At 39.0% G+C, this 24,464-nt stretch overlaps 2 protein-coding genes across 3 annotated transcripts in view; one reads left to right on the top strand and one right to left on the bottom strand.

Annotated features, from left to right (window-relative positions):
* The first annotated feature begins 159 nt into the window (after positions 1-159).
* tpt1 (tumor protein, translationally-controlled 1) lies at positions 160-4,149 on the top strand. 2 transcript variants are annotated; one of them, XM_055230652.1, is made up of 6 exons: positions 160-299; positions 1,280-1,353; positions 1,675-1,865; positions 2,677-2,791; positions 3,337-3,460; positions 3,831-4,149. In XM_055230652.1, the coding sequence occupies exons 1-6, from the start codon at positions 272-274 to the stop codon at positions 3,914-3,916; spliced, it is 618 nt and encodes a 205-aa protein (XP_055086627.1). In that variant the 5' UTR covers positions 160-271; the 3' UTR covers positions 3,917-4,149. The 2 variants fall into 2 exon arrangements, with proteins under 2 accessions (XP_055086627.1, XP_033843198.1); XM_033987307.2 differs by having other exon boundaries at positions 3,337-3,453; positions 3,827-4,149.
* A 1,259-nt stretch (positions 4,150-5,408) lies between these two features.
* LOC117388938 (general transcription factor IIF subunit 2-like) overlaps positions 5,409-24,464 on the bottom strand; it is an 81,180-nt gene continuing 62,124 nt past the window's right edge. The window contains exons 6-8 of the mRNA XM_055230651.1: positions 14,250-14,349; positions 7,211-7,354; positions 5,409-5,562 (exon numbers count right to left, since the gene is read on the bottom strand). Coding sequence (XP_055086626.1) covers positions 5,434-5,562; positions 7,211-7,354; positions 14,250-14,349 — 373 coding nt within the window. The 3' untranslated portion in view covers positions 5,409-5,433. The remainder of the gene's footprint in view (positions 5,563-7,210; positions 7,355-14,249; positions 14,350-24,464) is intronic.

A 24,464-nucleotide genomic window follows, 5' to 3' on the forward strand; every position in this document is an offset into this window, starting at 1 on the left:
TGATATAGGAATGTTATGTTGGCCTATATCTAATGGAGAAAGGCCCTCATCGCGGTCATTTATGGTTCTTTTAATAAATCTGAAATCTATCGATGCCACTCTGGCCCAGTGCTGGGTGCGCACGGACTGCACACGCTACACCGATCCGCCCTCGCTGACGTCACCGGGCCGCGGTAAAGGGCCTGCGTCGTGCGTCGCTCGCTCTTTTTTCTCCGCTACACCAGCAGCGACAGGCCTTTACTGTGTGAGAGCAAACACCGAGGCAGCAAACATGATCATCTACAAGTGTCTAATCACCGGTATGAGCGTTAACATTTTGGCTTTATCTCGTCTCAGACTATATCTTGATCTCGACACGGTAAAGTTATTTTTATACGTTGTTCTGAAGTTCGGCCGCTCCGAAGCTAACGCGTGTTTCCGTCCTGATGCTACCCTTTACAATGAAGCCGCCCTGTTAGCTTTAATGCTAATCACCCATTTGCCGGGTAACATTTCTAGGCTTCGTGAGTTCGTATCAAGTTTAATACGCTCTTATTATTCGTAGTTCGTTTTATATCATCCGGTAATACAGTTTACCGGATGAGCGCATGGCATGATGTCTTTTATGATACTGGTAAAGTGTGCGGCATGAAGCTAGTGTAAACTGTTATTTACGGAAACGTGGCCCTTGCCAGATTTCAGATTATATCTCGTTACACTAGCTTCTGTTCCTCCCCGGGTCCCAAGTCCTCAACATGGACCCGGAGCAAGAGCCTACCCAACTTTTTTACGTACATTTTAAAGCTGTTTTTAAAACTGATCGTCCCTACCCTCATACTGGCCCAAACCTAAACCTTAATTTCCCAACTAGGCCATAACCCAAACGACAATCCCAATAACAAAGACTATAGGAGTTGGGCAGATGTGGGTAGTACGTAGTTACATTTGCTTGGGTAACGTTTTAAAGAAACTGTACTTTTCTAGCAGCACACTTTTAATCATGAGTACTGTGACATCAATACAAACATTCCTGAAGGAGTGAAAGTTCTGGCTACCCTTCCCGCTTGTAAGACTACAATATTAAATAATTAGAACGTTGGTGTGGCTTGCAAAGGTGGTTTTGTCCTTCCAATTACAATAACATTAAAATAAAAAAAACGCTTTGTTCTGACAGTGGCTCTTAAAGTTGAGTTATAATTTTTCCAAATGCTAGAGATCTACTGTCTTGAGTAATTTCTTGGGCCACTAATTTCAAAACTTTACAGGAAACTTGATAAACTAAATGTTTTTGCTTTTTTAGGTGATGAAATGTTCTCTGACATTTATGAAATTACGGTAACAGAAGATGGTCTCTTTTATGAAGTTCAAGGCAAGGTAAGAATTGATGAATTATACAATTTGAACATAATGTTTTATTTTACCGACTGAGTTTGCCACCGACATATAGTTGGGTTTCAGATAACATCACATTGGCCAATAATTAATACAGATGGAGACAGGTCAAAATAATACATGATATAAATGTAGTTTTGTTGTGGCAAGTTATTTGGTCTAATCAGAAATGATCGAGTAGATCATTTGTGAATATATCTGATTCTAGAATGTGACTTGCATGGAAATGTCTAAATCACCAACGATGAGCTTTTTTTCCCCCAAAATCTGTCACTGCTTTTGGTTAATTGAGTTTATTTTTAGTGTATTAGCAGAAAGGTTGGTTGCATCGATGATTCCCTTATCGGCGCTAATGCATCTGCTGAAGAGGTGGCTGAGGGAACAGAAGAAGCCACAGAGTCGGGCGTGGACATAGTCCTCAACCACTCTCTCCAGCAAACGCCCCCTTACAAAAAGGATGAGTTTATGAAATACCTCAAGGCATACATGAAAGCGTAAGTGTGAATGATGTCAAAAGGTTATTTGAATAAGACATTTTTAGACCCTACTTGCATTGTTGCTGATGTTTTAAATGTGTTGTAGAAACAAAATGGCTTTATTTAATATGGGATAGTGCACATTAATTAGTATGTTAGTAGTCCTGTAATCTGTAGTGTATTATGACCATGTTGAATGCTAGGTTTTCAAAAAACATTCAGTTCCTCCCCTAAACCACGAGTGCAGAGCTCTGAACCAAAACTGCATTCTCTCTCACATTAAGGGCACACTGAAGAACATTGTGACTCGAGTTCAATGTACAGGGTGTCCATAAAGTGTCTTTACAAATTTAAAGTTTAATGACAAAGGCAATTGATAAGATGTATTAGATTTCTTATTGTACTCAGTGGTTATAAAAGCTTTTAATCACATTGCATTTTAGTATTTCAGGCATCCTGTTGATTAAAGTGGCATCCCTTTGAATGAACTCCTAAGAAATGGTTACTCCTTAAGAGAAGGCACAAAATTGGAAATGCAGACTCAAAACTATAGAACAAAGTATGGAAGAGAGCCACCATCTTGGCCGTAAATTTCTTGAGCCACAAATTGATGGAGATGGGGACAGTGTTAAATGGAAAGAGAAGTGGGTGACTAAGAGGTGCCCATATAGGTGTGTATTAAATAAGGTTTAAAAAAAAAACAAAAAACTTTGGCTATCTTAGACTTGTTCTATTGTACTCAGTGGTTTCCAATCAATTGCCTTTTTGTAAAAAGAAGTTTTTGATTGTAAAGAGACTTAATGGACACCCTGTATGTTTATGTCTTCAGTCTCAAGACAAAGATCGAGGCCACCAGTCCTGAGTCGGTGACTCAATTCCAAGAGGACGCCCAGAAGGCAGGGAAGAAGATGTTGAATATGGTGCTTAAAAACAAGGATCTCGAGGTGAGGCAAAAGTGTGTTTTGAATTGAAGAATGTGGATGATCAGTAATGACCTTTTTTTTTTTTTTTTTAACTCCACATAATATTCCACATCGGCACAAGAACATGGCTGAGTAGTTCAACCTAATATCATTTATAACCTTATAGCTTTACTTTTTCTGTGATTTCAATCACTGAAGATCAGAAACTCTATTGAAAATGGGTCCTTTTTTCATTTCAATATTTTTTTTTAAATCCAGCTCTCCTAGTGCACAGGGATACTGCTAGTGTCGACTGAGTCAAGGCACTACTAGCAGGTCCTAAATGTTCACATTTGTCTGGACATACAGGCTAGCTTGATTGCCAGCGCTCAATACAAATGTCCTGGTGGAGGAGAGATTTGCCAGTCATGTGTAAATTGGATCCACATACCGGTAGTAATATTTCTCAGCCTGCAGCTGTACCTGTTGGGATAAAAAAAAAAGTTACTTTGCCTACTACACTCCTCCAGTTATTGTTCTTACTCAGCAAGATGCTTTATGCGCAATACATTGAACTTGTATTTCAGTTTTTTACAGGAGCCTCGATGAACCCTGAGGGCACCCTTGCCTTCCTGGACTATCGTCCGGATGGAATGACTCCATTTCTGACTGTCTTCAAAAGTGGACTGGAGATTGAGAAATGTGTAAGTACTGTTTGTGAGTTTCAAAATATTGCGTGTTTGGAAATTAAGTGGACACAAGGAACTATTGTTAGATATTTGAATGCCAACCTGGCTCTTGCTATATTGATATGTAGCCCTCTGAATCGAGTTCCACACATCAATCTGGAATGACTCTCTAGCTGAAAGCGACTGACCAATCAGGGTGAAGTAATTGTTTTAACGTACCAAAGTATCACAGCAGTAGAACAAGCCAGGAAGTCAAATTTTAGCTAAATCCTGTTGACACTTTTAAATGGGTGAAATGTACAATAATTTACAACATGTATTGAAACTTGCCATTTAGAAATGTGTTAATAATCCAGAATTGTAACGTGTATCCAATTTCTCTTTACAGTAACCCAACCATCTGCTTTTCAATTGGCTGCTGCTTCCCAAACCCCACCAAATGCAGAGACCAGGAGAACTATTTTGCATCATGCTGTAGAGGAAACTTTAATCATTTCGTCTTGCGCCCCCTAGCCACCAGTAAAGGACTGAGGAATGGGAACTGTCTCGTCATGGATTTTAGTTTTTGACTTTAGTCTTTGGCCCATGCAGTGACTGGAATCCCCAGGATTGTAACGCCGTGGCTGTTTTTAGCATTGATTCCTATGAGTCAGGCTGTACAGACCTGGGTATAAAGTGATACACTCTGAATAAAAATCTATTACCACCAAACTTTGATCAGTTGTATCTTTTAACCCCCTGAAATCAAGATGCCCAAATGGATTTAACAGATAATTATGGCTTATTCTGGGTTCATAGTAGGGTTGTAACGAAATATATCAAGGCCTCGCAGTATATAGAATAAGCTCCACAGTATTGTACTATGAAATTTGCATATCATTGCATCCCTAGTGCATATATCTTTTGAAAGTAAGTTGCAATAAGTCTCTGAATACACAATAAATGTGGCGAGAGGTTATATAGTACAGTACTTGTGTGGTGACTTCCTGCCTCTGGGTTGTTCCTAACCTTCAGGCACCTTGCCCCATTATTTAGCAAATGTCCCACTTTTCATTGATTCAAAAACTTATTTGACATTTCAGTGCACAGGGTTGGTGTTTTAACCTCCTGAGACCCGAGCTCTTACATGCTTTATTAATTTCTCTTATTTGGGCTGATTGTATTTACACTCACCAGGTCCCAAAGAATTGTCTTTACATTATCTAGTTTCTGAGAAAAATGCTGTAAATCAAATGTCCTCATATGTGGACATTTTAATCATTTTGATAAAACATTTGAATAATGATTCGCAAAAACTATTAAGACCCTGAACATAGCAACATTTGTCCTGAATGTAAAAACAAAATGGAAAAACAACAATTGTGCTTCTTGGAACAATGTCTCGTGTGAAGTGCTGCTGACAGGAGCAGGAAGAAAAAAAAAAAATTTAAACATTCTAAAATGTTAAAACATTTCTAAATTAAATATATTTACATTGTTGCTGTTTTTGTATGCCGTTATTCTTCTAAAAATTTGCATTGTGACCTAGACAACCCAAAATGTGTTGTCCACATATGAGGATGCCAGGTCTCAGGAGGTTAAGGCCAGGTCCTTAAAAGTTGTGACTGAAACCATTCCATCTTGTGACAAGAATATTAAGGTTATTTTGTGATGTCAGTGACCTTTTAACCTCACGAAGCATGGCTTGCCTCAAATTATTTCCTTACAGGGACAATACTGTGTTCCTTTACCTTAACCTTAGTTCAATAGTACTTTTTCTGTTCAAGAGGACAAACAAATACAAACTAGGACGCACAGACTGTCCATACACCTTTTGTCAGAAAACCAACACAAATTTTAAGCAGTTAATTCTGAAAATAATAACTGAATAATGTTATCCAGTCTTTTATTTAAATATGTAGTAAACATTTTCTTTTGGAGTCTAAGAAAACAAAAGAAGCACCAGTGTATACAAACTTAAATAAGTCCTGTTTTTCTGTACAAGTTAAGTGTTCTTCAGGTCTGCATCTCTTCTTCATCAGCAGACTGGTAATGGCGGTACTCAGACTTTAGTTCCCAGGTGCTCTTATGAGCCCCTTTACTGTTGTATGTCCCGATCTCACGCATGATTTCCTTCAGGTAAGTCTACAAACAAAACATTGGTTATTTGAAATGTTATTTGAAAAAGTCCTTCAATATACATTTAATAATCCTACAGGAGTTTCCCTTGGCGCTCCTGACTCCGTACAAAGCATGGGACAACAGCATAAAGGAGAAGTTAGTGAGTTAGCTCAAGTTAGCTTACCAATATCATTTTCTACATAAATAGTTGTTTTGGTTTTGCTTGTGAGTGCAGTTTGGGTTAGATACATGGAAAGATTTGCGATGGTCCCTTTTTAGTCGACTATTTGAATGGCAGGATGTTTTTAGCCAAATACAGCCCCACACAAATTTCCTTACGGTGACAAAGTGTACCTTGACCTTCATATAAAATTATACTTTGATTAAACCACATTTCCATTTCTATTTCTCTCACAAATCTGTAGCCAACAGAGATTCATTATGGTCATATACTGTACTGTCACCACTCACTATTGTCCAGTAGGTGTCACTGTTCCCTTTCCCCTAAACTAGGTGAAGCATGTGTCAGGTAATGGATAACAGAGATGTATTTTCTGTAATGGGCACTTCGGTAAGTTTGAGCTCAGTTAATTTGAGTGTTGGCCAAAGAGCTTCAGGGGAACAGCGCTTGACTCCTACTGTGATGGCTGATGGTTATGCAATCAGCCGACCCGCAGGTCCGCTCTGCTCCTACACAACTCCGACTAACACCGCCAAGCCATGGAGCCTGTATTGATTCATCTGAGAGGGAGGGAGAGAGGAAGGGAGTGAGAGATTGATGAAAGAGGCATGGGTAAGGGAGAGAAGTTAAAAGTTAAGGGAGAAGGGGGAGCAGAGAGGAAGGGGGATAATAGTAAGAGAGGGAAATACGGAGGGAGGGATGAGAGACGCACATGTAAGTGAGAGAAGGCGGAAATTGACAGAGAAACGGATAGGAGGAGAAGGAAGGAAGGATAGAGAAAGATGGGAGTGAGAGGGAGAGTGACAAAACAGGCATGGGTAAGGGAGAGGAGGTAATAGAAAAGGAGGGGGAAAGGGGGACGGAGAGGAAGGGGGAGAGAAGGAGAGGGAAAGAAGAGGGAGGGACAAGAGAGGCATGATCAGAAGGTAGAGTTAGAGAAGAGAACATGCCTTGTGAAAAGAAAGTTAAAGAGTGGTAAGAGAGGAGCGGGTAAGAAGTGAGAGAAAGCATTGAGAAGAGCGGGAGAAAGGAATGAAAGGGAGGTTAAGAGACAAGGTAATTAGCGATAACGAGGAGACCGATGGTGTGAGAAAACATAGTCAAAGGAGAGATTAGATTGGCGAGAGGAAAGGAAAAAGAAGGACAGAGGAGGAGACAAGGGAGGTAGAATATGAAGAGTTCGAGAAAAGTAGAGGGGAGACATGGAGGGGAGATTGATAGGTGAAGGAACGGAGAGAGGAAAAAAACGAGAGGAGAAGACAGTTAGGGAGAGGGGAAGGTTAGAGTTTAGGAGGCAGAAAGAGAGGGTTGGGTTGTTTATCCAAAATGTAAATACATGTAGTGTCTTATACCATACATAGGCTATTGCATCATTATGAGGAGGTATTACTGTTGAGTGTTTTGTTGAATTAAATGAATAAAAAGCACTTTATAAATACCGCGTGCATCTGAAAAAAATAAATAAATTAAGGGGAAGGGAGAGAGACTGACCACGGGCTGTTTAGTTATCTCCACCAGGTCCTTGATGTTGTAGTACTGGTGTTTCTCAAAGGCAGAAAAGAGCATGTCTAAAACCACTTGTCTCTCTGCACGCACCATTTTACCCTCAGACTTCTTCTTCTTCTCATACTCCATCTGAGCACACAAACATTCAAACTGTTAAAGGGCCTCTACCTGATTTTTATGTATTCCTGTCAAGATACATTCTCTTTACATTGTATATTGCATTGTACAGAAGCTGCTAAATAAGAAAATAAAAAATGAAAAAAAATGAGAGTTTGCATAGCATTTTCTCGAGTAATAACTAACTGCTCACCTATTTAAGCAATCCAACAGCCTGACATTATCCTGGATATTTCATTATTTGTTATAAAGCATTCTGAAGAGTGACAAAGCAGCAAACAGACAGAGGAGAGTGAAGGAGACAACTGCAGGACACCATCTCAGACAGTTGTTTCTGTGTCATGGTACAATATCACAGTGGCAGAAATTACTGTGTGGGTGGGGCTAAAAGTTAAAACTAAAACATGTTCCCGAGTCATGAAATGAAATCAGGCTTTAAAGACATGTCCATGCAAAAATTTCACACTAATGTTAATTGTTCCAACACTATGGTCTTTATATTTAGTTTAAGCCTGGCGATTCAAAACTGCATCCTTATACCATTTACAAATTGAAAATGTATTTGTCATACAGATTATGTGATGACTCTTAATATTCCACCGGACTACTACAGGACACTGGAAAAGGGCAGGCCAAGAGTTACCCCCGAGTTACAAGCGGTTGTATAGTCATGTACATTTACCTGAAGATGTTTATATGTTTATGTATTAAATATGGAACAGTGAACATGAATTTTGAGTTAGTACAGAATGTACCAGAGTTTCAGATAAATTTTCATCCGTGATCTCATTGGCATGTGTGAAATTCCTGTAATTCCCAGCACTAGACATTAGTACAATAATGAATTTAACAGTAAATGCTGCTACAACCCAAACACACACACAGTATTTTGCTGATTTCTAGTCAAGTGCTTTTGAGGACTGTTGTTATAATGTGGGCAATACACTTCAACCAAAAATAATAGCTCCACAAAACAAAGGGTTGTGTAAATTTCAGAGAACTGTACAAACTCCACTTTAAAACTCTAGAGTACCAGGTCATTTTAGAATGAACACGCAGGCCATAGTCCAAACTGTGCATTTGATATCAAATTTTATCTTGCTTCTTAGAATTCTTGTTGTTTTTAGGGAATAATGAAAGTTTAAATGTTTTCTAATCTTTTTCACAAGGCATGTTTGCCTCCCTCCATTACACTGTATGAAACTGTTTTAATCCACATTATAATGATTTACATAATTTGAAGCCTTAGTGTTAAAATGAATGAATTATCTTCATGATTTTTTTTTAGAATTTTTCTTGTCTTCCCCAAAGAACCCAAAATTATGGTTTTTCTTGCTTTGTTTACCAATATTTTTACATAGGGATATAGTGCCTCTGATGTGAATACTCACAGAAACAGTCCTTGAAATCGTTTGTTTTACTCCAACCATTCAGGCTGAGAGAGGTTCACTACCAACACATCCAAACCGTACAAAATCCAAACCATACAAAAATGGTTTGGATGTGTTGGTAGTCTTTGGTTAGTAGTCTTCTGTATTTTTATCTTGTTTTCCAGGCATGAATTGTCCAAATGTTCTGTGTGGAGGTCATAGGGGAAGGGGCTAAAAATGAGCAAAACTTTGAAAAACTTTTTTTTCTTTACTGCAGAGAAATACAAAATTGAAGTCAAAATGATTTTCACCTTGATTTTGAGAGGGGTGGCTCAAATAATGTGATTATAATGCAAGTCAATGGATACACTTATTTCCAAAATATGCCCAGTGTATACAAAAGTTATCATGTCGGTAAAACTGGTCTGATCAGGACCACATGTCTAAAAACCTGTAAAAACACATCTGTGTGAATTTTCAGGACAAATGAAAAAACACAGCCAAAGTTACACTATAACTGCACTCTCAGATACACTTATGTCTATACAAGGACATGTGAGCCTCTGATTTAAATACCCACAGAAACAATTGGAGTTTTTGGGGGGGGGTTTCACTTCAGCTTTACAGACTTACTAGAAGAGTTGCTGATTACAAACACATCTGAACCATTTTTGATTTTTACAAAAAAATATTTTTACACCAACAATGATTTTCACCTTGATTTTTAGAAAAGGTGTCAAAAATTAGTGTGTTTTGGAAAGTTTTTTATCTATTGACTTCCGTTATAAACTGTCTACAAAAGCTCATGTTAGAAAATTGGTCTGATCGGGATGAAACTCACATGTCTAAAAACCTGTAAAAACTCACATCTGCGTGAATTTTCATGGAGCTCAAACAATCACAGTTAAAGTTATCAGCATAAATGTATCTTTAGATACACAAATTTCAATTAACAAGGCACAAGCGTAAAAATGAACTAGCAAATGCATCAAATGCAGCCAACCATTTCAGATGAAGTCACAGATGCTATGCTAATTTAGTGACTGTAAATAACAAAGATAAGCCATTTTTTTGTGTCTTTGGCCTCACTTCAAAGCCACTTTTCTCTGTCCAGAGAAACAGAATTGAACCTCACGCTCCAATGACCAACGCTCAGCAATGTCTGTGGAGGTCAGGTGAGGGCAACACGTTTAACCAAGTGATCACAATTCTGAATTTTCTGATTTTGAAATGTAACTGGACTTAGCAGAAGGGTTACACAACAATGGAACAATAATGGTTAGTTGTCATGATGTGTGTATTTCTGTTCCTGTTGTGCCTCCCTGTGTGCTCTCCCCCCTCCCTCACCTGCCTGAACCTGGAGCTGGGCAGAACTCTCGGCTCCTCCCGCGCGCACCTGTGTCCCATCAGGGTAATCATCACCTCCTGGTGATGATTACCCTCTGACACTCGGTGCCAGATCGTCCGCGTGTCAACATTCCTGCTCTCGCTCGTTCCTGCTCCTGACTCTGCGCTCCAGCTCCGGTACAGTCTACCCCTCTGCCTTGCCTCCTGTCCCGTCTTGGTCTCCGGCTTGCTTCCCGTCTCCTGCCCTGTCTCCCACTCTCTGGATTACTCATGCTGGGTCTTCCCTTGCCCTGTCCCTGGTCCTGTCGTGCTCCGGCCCTGGCTGTCTCCGTGCCCACTCTGGACATCAGTGCTTGGCTTGCCCTGGTCTTGTCCTGATCCTGTCCTCGTTCTGGTCCTGGTTTCCCGTCCCTGCTCTGCACTACTCCCGCTTGGTCTGCCTCCCACTCCCTGCTCCCCGTGTGTGTTAAATGAACTATTAAAGACTGAATTTCACCATTTTGTAAATAAACACTGTAAATCTGCCCCGAGTCTGCACGTCTTTGGTCCTCCCAACCCCACCCGTTACGACAGAACGATCTGGCCATGAAAGGGACCAAGCAGACTCGGGGTCGGATCCCTCGCCTCCGCCAGGCGTTCACGCACCACGGGATAATCTTCGGACAAAACGACCAGGCCCTGCAGACTCTGTTGGTGTGCAATCAGACCCTCACCCAGCAAGTGACTCAACTGACACAACAGGTGTCCCTGCTTACCAGCCAAGTCGCTGCTCTGCTCGCCGCCTCGCCCCCAGTTCCACTCACCGCTGCTGCCGCTATCGGGACCGCAGCACCACCACACTCCCCAGAGTCGAGGGGCACGGACCCCGAACCCTACTCAGGTCAGCCCGGCTTATGTCAAGGATTCCTATTTCAGTGCACGTTTATGTTCCAGCAGTGTCCTGCCCGTTTCAACTCGGATGCCGCGAAAATACCCTTGCTGCTCCGCTGGACACCATCCAGGGACCTCCTCGTGTCCTCTGCCCCTCGTCAGGACAGTTGTAGCTCCGCTGGACACCGTCTTCTGTCCAGGGACCTCCTCGTGTCCTCTGCCCCTCATCAGGACCCTTGCTGCTCCGCTGGACACCATCTTCCATCCAGGGACTGCCTTGTGTCCCACCAGTGACGTTAAAGACTGAATTTCACCATTTTGTAAATAAACACTGTAAATCTGCCCCGAGTCTGCATGTCTTTGGTCCTCCCAACCCCACCCGTTATGACATTAGTATAATTTCACCAATTATCAAACTGACTTATTCAAATATTTGTACATTTAAGTCTTGTTCGTGCTTATCTTTTTGGCAGAAAAAGTCATTAAATCAATGTTAGATTAATATTGGATTCATATTATTATGTTTCTCCAATACTGTTAACTGTAATAACTCAAATGTATAGTAATGTATAAATTCACAGTAATTCCAATGTGACACATCACTGTAATAACTATCAATACATCTGATCGAGATTGTCATTTCTATTGATATGGTTGGATTTTTTTAATGGATAGGTCTTCAGGCAATGCTCTGTCAGTAAAAGCATATGGTTTGGAACAGAGTTCAGACTTAGGAAGAAGAAATTTGATTATGTTATAGTTTTAAATGACAATTATATTAGGTCTGTCTTGTTTATGATTTGAATAAAACCAAATCAAATAAAAGCAAAATTTGTGGTTAATCAATATGAGGAAAAACAGCAATTTATTTTATTGTCATATTTCCCAATCCTAAACCACACTTAGTTAATCATAGGATAAAAAGTTTTGAGAGACTTAAGCAAAAGATTAAATTGAATACCATAGAATTTTTCATTTGACAGAGCAGGTGGTGACAACTGTGGACTGCAGATGGTTGTGGATCTGGCGGTGTTTCATGTTATGTGCACAAACCTTGACTCACATTTTCAGAGTAATATTTGGCATTTCATCCAGTACATACCACAACCTCTAGCACCCCATCAAGCTTTCAAACTATTTCATTATTTTCAAAACTATTTGAGATAAATTACTGAGAATTTTACTTTTAATGAGAATTTGAACCAGAAGTATCCCTCCCGCTGTACGTATAAAATGAAGTGATTTTGTCAGTTTCGGGTCCAACTGGTAGCACCTTATTTTTGTCTTTGTTTTTTTTTATTGCCTTGGACCCATTAATGACATCACACGTAACAACTAAATTTCCAATGGGCCTGTTAAGTGATGGTGTCATAATTGTACATCTCTTCTTCTGGAGTCTATAGAACTGTAGCCTCATTCACTATTACTACTATTCGCGATTTATACCTTATATCAGATTTTCTTAACAAGGCTGTTTTAAAATTTCATTTACTAAAACATAAGGACCCAAATGAGGTGTGATGGTCACACTTAACAATCCCATACTATTATGCTAACTGGAGATACTGCTGTGTCTGAACCTGTTACTCAAGTTAGACTTTAATCTAAGCTTTGGTTTAACACAATCTCCATTCTGAATTTACTGATTTGAGAGGGACCTTTATGTTGAAAAATGAAACAGGACCACTTGTGTTGATCACAAACCCCATTAAATTTCCTGTCTAAATCCATAAAATAGTTCTTGAGTGTTCAGACCTTTTAAAAACTTGTGTGGCTATTTTTTTTCTCATACGGTTGAAACACTGTGACATAAAATCAGACGTTTCCTGTTTTAGATCAATTAGGATTACTATTAAGTTATTTCTATTTGCTAAATGCCAGAATAATAAGACACAGATTTTTAGGCAATTTTTCATTACTTTCTTCAAAGTCAGATGTTTACATACATTTCACTAGCATTTTGTGCCTTTGCCTTTAAAGTGTATGACTTGGGTCAAACGTTTTGGATATATTCTTCCAAAAGCTTCTCACAATAGTTGGCAGTAATTTTAGCCCATTCCTCCTGGCAGAACTGGTGTAACTCAGCCAAGTTTGTAGGCCACATTTCACAGTTGGGATGGTGTTCTCAGGCTTGCAAGCTCCCCGCTTTTTCCTCCAAACGTAATGATGCTTATTATGGCCAAACAGTAAAATTTTAGTTTCGTCAGACTACAGGACATACCTTCAAAAAAAAAATAATAATAATAATGGCTTACACTTGTAATGCGCTTTTTCAAAGCCTCTCAAAGCACTAAACTATAGTCATTATTCATTCATTTCCACACTTGGTGATGGTAAGCTACTATTGTAGCCACAGCTGCCCTGGGGCGGACTGACGGAAGCGAGGCTGCCAATCTGTGCCATCGGCCCCTCCGACCACCACCTAACATTCGCACACACACTTTCATACTAGGCAATGTGGGTGAAGTGTCTTGCCAAAGGACACAACGACAGAACTTGGTCTGAGCCGGACTCGATCCTCAGACCTTCGGGTTGGGGACCAACACTCTAACCACTGAGCCACTATCGCCCCTAAATAAGATCTTTGTTCCTGTGTGCAGTTGCAAACTGTAACCTGGCTTTTTTATGTCACTTTTTGGAAAAATCCTGGCAAAGTGACCTTTCAGCCCATGTCAGTACAGTACTCGTTTCACTGTGGATAATGACACACTCTTATCAGCTTCAGCCAGCATCTTCACAATTTTTTTTTTGCTTTTGTTCTTGGGTTGATATGCACATTTTTTTTATACTTGTGTATAATTGTTTGAATAGATGAACATGGCACCTACAGGCATCTGGAAATAGCACCCAAGCAGGAACCACACTTGTGCAAGCCCACAATTCTCTTCATAATATCTTGGTTGATTTCTTTTAACTTTCCCACGAAGCAGTGTGTTTCAGATGTGTCTTCAACTACATCAACAGGTATGTTTCCAATTAACTAAAATGTTGGCAATAAACCAGAAGCTTCCAAACACATGACATCAGCATTTGGGTTTTCCCAAACTGTTTAAATGCATAGTAATCTTACTGTATGTAAACTTCTTACTTAGAAAGTAATGACAAAAATGTTTAAAAAATAAAAACATTTTCTGATTTTCTGGCATTTAGCAAATAGTTATTTTGGTAATCCTAACGGACCTAAAACAGGAAAAGTTTAGTCTGATTTCATGTCAGACATATAAAAAGACATACGCTTTTTTTTTTCTCTAAGTGTATTTGAACTGTTTGTATAGTGCGTCACCATGGTAACTGACTCCCATCTATCCAGTGTTCCTTACATTGAAGTTATGGTTGGCCACAGGTTTGAAGACAGTGGTGACAGCTCTCTCCAGCTGCTGTGACAGACGTTGTGGTTTGGTGGACTCTTTAATCTGCAGCCTTGATTAAACACAAAAACATGCATCTCAGTTAAAAATTAAAATACATTTAAATTGATAGCCAAAATCAGATTACTTGAATAATTAGACATTCCAATTATTAGATCAGATTTTTGCCATGTTTACATGCACAAAAGAAATCTGATCACCAAAAGTAAAGTGAGGGAAGGAAAGAGTAGAGCTGTCAAAAGTATCAAAATAGATACTAATCAATACTAAAACTAGTATTGAAACTAGATGCTCACTTGAGCAGGTAGCATTACTAAAAGAGTCACATTCACAGCACAGAAATAAACCTGTGAATAGCTTTAGAATGATGAGCTGTAACAGAACAAGTATAAGACTATATAGACTATAGACTAGTATGTGCCTATGGATCCCTATGGAACCGAGCTGGACGACTGAGGGCTTACAAAGATATGAAGCCACATGATAATATATAATGTATCCTATGATTTAATGTTGAAAATCACATTCTATTTTCTAAATAAAGAGTGTTTTTATCATCACTGTGGTATTGGAATTGGTAGAGAGTATCTAGTCTGTTGAAGGAATTCAGATTACTTATATCAGATGTAACTGATTTCTAATGTAATTTCTGAATTCCAGAAATCAGATAATGATCAGATTTTGGTATGCATAGTCTGCCTCAGAGCAGGCTTTGATCTGAGCTGCTGCTGACACTAGAGCCTTTAGCTGCGCAGTGAGGAGTCGAGCAGTGGCAGCAGAGTATATTTACTTACTCTTGACTGTGATTCAGGTTGACTGGACATGAGACTTGAATAGATTTTAGTCTTGTGGGCCATGATCCAGACAAAGTAAAAGCACTTCTATGGTTAAATGACCAATGTGATAATTATTTAAGTTTTGCATCTGAGAGACAGTGTGATATGGCAGTAAATTGGAATTGTGATCTCATTCCTGTGACAGTAAGTTGTTTATGTGAAATTGTCATGTTGTGATTTAGTTCATCTTTGTTTAATGCAGACACTTCCACATTCACTCCTCCTATTGGTCTATCTCTATATGCTCTGAGTAACAGGTGAATAACTGTAAAACTTTCAAAAGCAGTAGATGACTTAATAATGTCTATAAAGATATTGTTGAATTGTGATAAAATCAAAATTGTGATATGATTTATCACACCACCCCTACATATGACAAGGATTTGGTATGTCACAGCATAGGCCAATATGTAGGAGTAGGGCTGTGAAATTAAATCAAATTTAAACTCTTAAATTCAATAATTATAATAACAATTAAAGAAATGTACGGGATCAAATGTATTACCTTCTGCTAACAATGCTATGTATGCTTGTTTAGCCCTCAAAACCAGAAACTTTTTTTAATACACATAGGCTCTGAAACGACACAAAACATTACTAAAATATGATATATATATATATAGTTTCTCTACTCAGTTCATTCTGAGATTAAATAGTTTGAAGGAAGATTTTCTTTATCCTTTGGTCTTTCCATTTTACTGAATAACAAAAAGAACTGCTTTAACAATCCTTTGAACACTCCCCACACTGACAACATAATCCATGTCTTTGAACCTGACAGGTTGCAGAGACATAGTCAGCTGTCGTCCAAACAGAAAATTACAGATCAGGGAAAACAATTAGTCACATTCTGTAAAAAATATCTGAAATTGAAATTAAACTCAGATGCTAGGTTGCCCTGAACTTTAATAAAGCGTCTAGCACCAAGGTTGATCTCCGGACACACAGTTCAATTAAAGAAAAAAAAAAAAAAAAAAAAGAGTTCTTCTGAAAGGAAACTAACTTGGTTGCGATGGAAACTGAATCTTTGGCAGTTTTTTCTTGGACATACGCTCAGGCGGTCTGTGGGAGCTCTCGCTGTACAGAGCAAAGCACAAGGCAAAACTACTCACATTAATTACACTTTTGAGAGGCTGGTTGCCAAAGTAACAGCAGTTCATCCAGATATGACCCAATCCCTCTTTTCATGAATCCATTCGAGAGCTCACTTCAGGCCAAGTACAGGTACTCAGATGTGCAATACACTGTAACTATGGTGGGTAATAACCCGAATAATTTGGTGTTGTTTAAAGGTTCATTATGTAACTTTTTTTGTTGGAGGGGCCACCACCTGCTTGTCTCCATTGCGATATTTTTGCTTTGCCTGGACTGTTACAGGTCTGATCTGTGGAGAGGTGACCCTGCTCACAGTAAGAATTATTTTATGTATTTCCTTAATAAAAAAAAAAAAAAAAAAAAAAAAAAAAAAACACCTGTTAGTGAATAAATGCAAGACAAATAATGCCATACTGTGGAACATTCTAAGCAAAGCAATATTGTCTCCATGGAGACAAACAAATGCCCATACCAGAAGAGTTAGCGCCTTAAGGCTAAATTAGTAAAATTCATTGTTTGTAGTTTAAATCCATTTAAAAGGCATGAAAACACTTAGTTTTTTTTAATCACCTTATAACTTGACTCTTATTTTCGTATCATAGCAGAGCACTGTTTAACTGTGATTTATTTATCAAATTTGAGGAATAAGTAGCAAGTGTTGTAAGTTAAAGGATAACATTTTCAATTAGTGTATTGCACTAGGAGTCTTATCTTCAAATTGTGCCCATATTCAGAAAGCAGCATCTGCCATGAAACTGATAAAGTAGAGAGATCTTAATGACATTTTTCAGAGCTCGATATTGAATCGATAAACAATTATCTTTCTGATTTCTACATTTACTATATTATTGTTTATACTAGGACAGCTGTATCTTTGATTGTGTTGTCATGGTGACTCCTTATCTGTTTGTGCAATGATAATGATTTGGATTTAGCCTGTGCACGCCGCGGATTCAGTTGCATCATCATTGGGTTTTATCTGTCAAGCACCAAATGTGTTACGAGGTAAACAAGTTCAACTCAAATACAGCACTTACAGAAACAGCTATAATGCAAAAAAAAAAAAAAAAAAGCTATAGTACAAAACCCTCGGACATTAATGACCAAGCTTTTTATGTTATAATTTGGTGTTTTAGTTCTCAAGACAATTATCCAATCAGAAAGCAAAATGAGCCTCCTCTGTTACCAGTTCCTATAAGCAAATCTAGTTGGTGTAAACCTAAAAGGATTCTGAATCCGCACAACCTAAAACCCCAGCACCTGCAGCCAATTATTGATAAGTGCCATCAGGGCAGAAAAAAAAAATCCATTGATGGAATAACCTGGTCATTCAGTATATTCAGTTAGTAAGCTGACCTCATTCTTTGAGCACATACTGTTGCCGAACCTAGACCTGACTTGTACCTTTTCGCTTAGTTAAATCCAGGTGGCGACTTTTTTTTGGCCAGGCAGTGTATTATATACCTATTTAAACCAAGAGGACAGGGTACATACCCTCCCTTTAGGTCTTAACAGTGCTGCTTTGGCTCAGTGTTAGTCCTGGTATACTATTGATTTGGTCCTGGTCTAGACCTTGGTTTGGCCCTGGTTTAGTCCTTCATTTGTTCCTAGTTTAGTTCTACACTCAAGTCCTAAGTTAGTTCTGCTCTGGGCACGATTTAAATCTGGTTTTAACACGTAACAGTGACTCATGGTTTTATCATAGTACAGACCTGCATTACTTTTGTTGTTTATGTCTCGGGCTGATTAAGTTAAACATTAAGTTAAAAAATAACAGTAATGATTTGTTATTTGTCATGCTGTGTTTCCATAGTAATAACAACACAATATTGAACATGGTAATAATTGCGCATGTTTTCCTTGTACAGTGCTTGTGTAGACTGCTGTGCTTTTGCCTTGGGAAACACTGAAGAGCTACATGTCTGAGCCGTGAAGTTGGTATAGCTACTGTCCAATAACTAAAATTAATTGTAATGAAACAGGAGTGTGGTGAGAGCAGGTAAGAGCGCTCCGAATGTTTACAGTACACAACCAAACAGCACACAGTCAACTCATCCCAACTTTGAACTTCAAAAATGATTCAACGCTTTTAAATGGAGTGGATTGTGTACGATGAAAATTGGAGAGCACTTTTTGGGAAACTAATTTAGGCCTGGCCGTTTCATGAACTGCATGAGTACTTTGTTATGTCACAATATTAGGTGCCAGAGATTTCTGCCATGACTAATGCATACACAGTTCTGCAGTTTTAAAAGGTACTCAAAATGTTGTTCATATGCCCCTAAATTTTAGTGTCGTTTTTTAGATAATTGCAATAAATATTGAAGTGTGCCATGTATCTTTCCATTTCTAGTGGAGGTTCTGCCACAAATAAAATTTGCCATCTTCATGGAGACAAGCAAATGACGTAATGCAACTTGATCAAGTTACAGATCAGAAAAAAACAGCAGTGACTGAATACATGTAAAATAACTAGAAAGTAGGATTTCTCACGTTGCAATTAAAATCATCAGCTCTCACAGCTGAACACTGGCTTCAATGGATCGTAAGCCACAGGGGTGACCTGGGTCTTGCCTTGTGAAACAAAGGAATAGAGGACAGACTTTAATTTTACAAATAAAGTAACAATTTTTGCATCAAAATTCTGGTTCCATGTATCATATGCAAGTCTGTGATTTTAAATATGACATGGTGTTATGGAAATGTCTTATATATTATGATTTATTTATGATGGAAACAATGACATAATGATTAATATCATATTATGTTGTGTCATTATGTTTACAGTTGTTACATGTTGCTAGATTCTAAGTTAGCAAAGTAATATTTTATTTTAAACTGGGTTTCAACTTAACGTAAGGCTACTCTATGTAAGACACACCTCAAATCTGCAAAGGGAACACCTCCAACAACCACTGGGTCAGTGGTCAGTAATAGTGAGGGATATTCAAACTCACTGACTGGCTTTTATCGTCATCCTTATCGGATCCAGTCCTCCCTTCTGTCCCCAGCACAGAGTGAGGCAAGGGAGACCAGCTAAAGACTGTGCAAGAAAACAAGGAGATGTCTTCAAAGTGGCCATAATATGCAGAGTTTGGAGATATCAATCCCTATTTAGATTAATTAGCTACCTAATTAAATCTAATATGTAGTTCCTATTACAATACTAGAATGTACTCGTGCATATTCTGGTGAATAGTCTTTGTCCCTTTTGTCCAAATTTTTTCCCTCATAATAATAATAATACACAGATATAGATATACCATAACAATAAGTTTAATGCCATATTGGGGAACATTCTCAAGAACATCTCCATGAAGACAAGTAGTGGGCAGATCATCCACTAGACAAGTTACATAGTGCCCCTTAATAATCTTAATAATTTACAATAATAATTATATATTATGCTTAATCCCATATTCCACCTGCCCACTTGGAGACAAACGTTCACACAGAACACATACTTAACATGCATACAGTGCAGTTTTGTATCGCACAAGTGCTGCATGGGAGTAATGTGGGAGTTGACTTTACATATTCATTTCCATTTGGCCCTAGCAGACAATATCCTTTATAATTATGGATGTTGATTCATGTAGTTAGATTGTGTTTCACAGATTTTAATGTCTGAAGCCATTGTCTACATTTAAGTAAATCTTATTCTTATTATCTAGTATCATCAAATATTTTGTTTGTCGGAACCTTTCACGTATTCACCTTGAGCAAACCAATAGGAATGCAGCTGTAAGTGGAATTTGCACTTTAGTAGTATAAAAGCAAGTATATGAAATGAATTACAGCAGCTGGTCCTGCAGTTGTTTGAAGGAGAGGCATAAATGATTACACAGGTGCACTATTCATGGAAATGATACTTTGAAAATGCCTCATCTTCTAATATTGATGATTTGTTGAACTCGGACTTCGGGTGTTTTGAATGTTCTGGACACCATTGCCCCAATGAAGGTTAAAATGGTTAAAGATCAGCAGAATGCGCCATGGCGGAATAATGACTCGGTCAGGGCACAGAAAAGGAAGTGCCAGAAGGCTGAGTGGAAATGGAGCAAGTCAAAGTTCCAGATTTACAGAGAAAAGATATACATGTAAACCACAGTTCATATAGAACAAGGGGAGAGGTATTTTTCAGACATTATTAGAAGTTTCAGTAATAACTCTCACGTCCTGTTTGCAACAATAAACAGATTAACAAACCCTCCAGCTCCACTGCCGTTAGAACTAATTTCCACATCTAAGTGCAATGAGTTTGCAGTATTCTTTAATGACAAGGTTCAGGGCATTAAAAATGCCATCAACTTAGACTTAGAGCTGACTCACTTTGTGCCTGTTACTGACAAAACTGTCCAAGAGATGGTCACCATCAGGTACCATACCTCTATATGCTGCCTTGATGTGTTACCCACTAGATTTCTAAAGTCTGTGCTCAACAGTTTGCTATCACCACTCATTTAGTTAATGCCACTTCAGTCTGGAACATTCCCAAGAGCTTTGAAAACTGCGGTTATCAAGCCTCTCCTAAAGAAGAGCAGTCTAGGTGCTACAATATTGAACAATTACCCACATATCTCAAATTTGCCGTTGTTTACCAACAGCTTATTAACTTTCTAGAAATAAACAACTCCTTTGAGCTGTGGTGGCGTCTAAAACTTGACTAGGACAAAACATCAGACTGCTCTTATCAAGGTGACAAATGACATCCGCCTGAACACAAATGCAAGCAAAGTCTCAGTCTTAATCCTGTTAGATCTGAGTGCTGTCTTTGACACTGTCGATCATGGGATCCTCTTACAGAGAGGACTGGGTGGGCATCTCTGGTATAGCACTAAACTGGGTTCAAGTCTTACCTAGAAAACAGGTAGGTTGTTTAAATTGGAAAATGTGTCTCAGATAAAAGGTCTCTGACCTGTCAAGTGCCGAGGGGGTCAATTCTGGGACCTACTTTGTTTAATCAATACATTTTGCCGTTATTCTAGTTAATACACAGCAATAATGTGTCCTACCGCAACTATACAGATAACACTCAGATCTACAGTGAGGCAAATAAGAGGTCGTTAGCTGCATAAAGACACCTGTCTACCGCATACAATCAGACAGACTCCAACTACTAACATGGCCAAGACCAAAGAACTGTCAAAATTCACAAGAGACAAAATTGTAGACCTCCACAAGGCTGGAAAGGGCTACGGGACAATTGCCAACAGCTTGTTGAAAAAAGATCCACTGTTGGAGCAATTATTAGAAAATGGAAGACGCTAAACATGACTGTCAATCTCCCACGGACTGGGGCTCCATGCAAGATCTCACCTCAGTGATCCTAAGAAAGGTGAGGAATCAACCCAGAACTACACGGGAGGAGCTGGTCAAGGACCTGAAAAGAGCTGGGACCACCGTTTCCAAGGTTACTGTTAGTAATACACTAAGACATTACTTAGTCAAACTCTTGGGGTTCGGTGAGTCAGTCTCAGGGGTTCGGCAGAGGTCAAGACACACACCCGACTCATATGATTTGCGGACTGCAAGCGCCTCCAGAAGCCGGCCGTGTCTTAATTTGACAAATGCACCTTTCGATGTGCCTATCGAAGTACCCGCCTGACTAAAATGCGCCGTTCTTTGGTGAATTGCGACACAGCATGAGACACGGCCAGAGTGATGCCCCAGCCAGAGTGATCCCGGCGACAATTACACTCTGATTGGACATCTTCGAGGGACCACGGAAACACATTACCGTAATGACAGTAACATATTTAAAGAGCCGCATGCCTCTGCTTTCACATGCCATTCAAATTTACATGAGAGCACAATTGGTTGCGGAGTTAAGGTGTGTTAAAATGTAAAAAAAATAATAAATAGCATAAATACAATAAGTTCATTATTATAATACATAAGGTTGAAAATTAAAATGATTTCAGTGTGGTAGTATTAAAAAAGGTCATGTCTTTGTGAAAAGGTATGTATGTAATTTGTTGTGAGTTCATGCATTGTATTGGTTTTATTCTTTGAACACAGTGATGTTAATGCACGGTTCATTTTATGCACCAGTAAAACATATATGTGTCTTGAATTTGAAAAAAATCATATTTTATTTTTCAATAAAGAAGGGTTTGGTGAATGTGCATATGAAACTGGTGGGGTTCAGTAACTCCAACAAGGTTAAGAACCACTGCACTAAGACGTCATGGTTTAAAATCATGCATGGCACGGAAGGTTCCCCTGCTTAAACCAGCACATGTCCAGGCTCGTCTTAAGTTTGCCAATGACCATTTGAATGATCCAGAGGACTCATGGGTGAAAGTCATGTGGTCAGATGAGACCAAAATAAAACTTTTTGGTCTTAATTCCACTTGCCCTGTTTGGAGGAAGAAGAATGATGAGTACCATCCAAAGAACACCATCCCTACTATGAAGCATGGGGGTGGAAACATCATGCTTTGGAGGTGTTTTTCTGCACATGGGACAGGACGACAGCATTGTTTTAAGGAGAGGATGACAGGGGCCATGTACTGCGACATTTTGGGGAACAACCTCCTTCTTCAGAGCACTGAAGATGGGTCGTGGCTGGGTCTTCCAACATGACAATGACCCGAAGCACACAGCCAGGATAACCCAGGAGTGGCTCCGTAAGAAGCATATCAAGTTTCTGGAGTGGCCTAGCCAGTCTCCAGACCTAAACCCAATAGAAATTTTTTGGAGGGAACTCAAACTCCATGTTTCGCAGCGACAGCCCAGAAACCTGACTGATCTAGAGAAGATCTGTGTGGAGGAGTGGGCCAAAATCCCTCCTGCAGTGTGTGCAAACCTGGTGAAAAAATACAGGAAATGTTTGACCTCTGTAATTGCAAACAAAGGCTACTGTACCAAATATTAACATTGATTTTCTCAGGTGTTCAAATACTTATTGGCAGCAGACAAATAAATTATTTCAAAAATCATACTATGTGACAATGTGTCCATGATTTCTAAGTGGGAGAACTTACAAAATCACAGGGTGTTCAAATACTTATTTCCCTCATTGTATGTCTCACTGGCAGCAGGTGAATATGGACCAGTGGATTTACTCTGCCACTGCATCCAACAGATCAGTGTGTGGATGCAAAACAACTTTCTCCAGGTAAACTCAGACAAGACTGAAGTCATCATCTTTGGCCCACAGAAACAGAGAAAGTGTCAGCAGTCACCTCTAAAACCTTCAAATCAGGCTAGAAATTGAAGGGTATGTCAAGTAATAAAGCTTCTAAGTTGCATTACAAATACATATATCAAAAATATGGAATGCATATTGATTGAATAAAGTTTCTTAGGGGCATCACATGTATATATATATATATATATATATATATATATATATATATATCTTTTGATACTGAAATCATATAAGTTTTGAATATTATTATGTAATCACCATGAATTCATATATTCTTTGAATGTTGTATCTTTTTGGAGGTTGTCCAACAAGCACCATACTAAAAGTTCACCACCATCTACTAACACTGAAACTAGGTTAAAGGTAACATCGTAAAACGTGAATTATGGGAGACAGTTGGTGCTTTGCAGAAACTCTTTTACCTTAAGGCAACATTGTAGGAGGTGAATCATGTCGCCTGACAGCCACTATGTTTATACTAGAGTGGAGCATCTTGTAATAATACTGAAACTATGTTAAAGGCAACATTGTGTGATATGAATTGAGGGAAACTGTTGGGGTTGTGTAGATGCTCCTTTACAGGGACAGGGCGGTCGGATGAGACTCAAGGCCGGAAAAATAGACTGGTGCGACCCGGAGAGATGAGCGAGGCCGGAGGGAGGAACCTGGGCGACAACCTACTCAACATAATATTTGCATATTCATGTTTCATGTTACATTTTTATGTTACGGGTCCAGGGAAAGGCAGACAGACCGCCTGCTGCACATACGAGGGATAGATCATATGACCCCGGGTCCTGTATTAGATTGTAACTGTCAGGGGAATAAACTTTTGAGATTTGAACTGATCGAATCCAGTCGTCATTTTGATAGAACACGCCTAACAAAATCTAGGGGTAAAAATGGACTCAGACTTGAACGTTAATAGCCACATCGAATCAATAACATCTGCAGCTTTTTACCATCTAAAAACATTGCAAAAATCAAAAGGTATATTGTCAAAACCAGACTTACCCATGCATTTGTCTCCAGTAGGTTAGACTACTGTAACGGCCTGCTCAATGGCCTCTCCAAATGAGC

The sequence above is a fragment of the Periophthalmus magnuspinnatus genome, chromosome 21 (genome assembly GCF_009829125.3).
Source record: "Periophthalmus magnuspinnatus isolate fPerMag1 chromosome 21, fPerMag1.2.pri, whole genome shotgun sequence".
Lineage (NCBI taxonomy): Eukaryota > Metazoa > Chordata > Actinopteri > Gobiiformes > Gobiidae > Periophthalmus > Periophthalmus magnuspinnatus.

Bases quoted from the DNA above. Each gene is read 5' to 3' on its own strand.
- tpt1 (XM_055230652.1), top strand. From the start codon at position 272: ATGATCATCTACAAGTGTCTAATCACCG. The intron at 300-1,279 runs GTATGAGCGTTA...TTGCTTTTTTAG, and splicing joins CTACAAGTGTCTAATCACCG to GTGATGAAATGTTCTCTGAC. The intron at 1,866-2,676 runs GTAAGTGTGAAT...TTATGTCTTCAG, and splicing joins CTCAAGGCATACATGAAAGC to TCTCAAGACAAAGATCGAGG.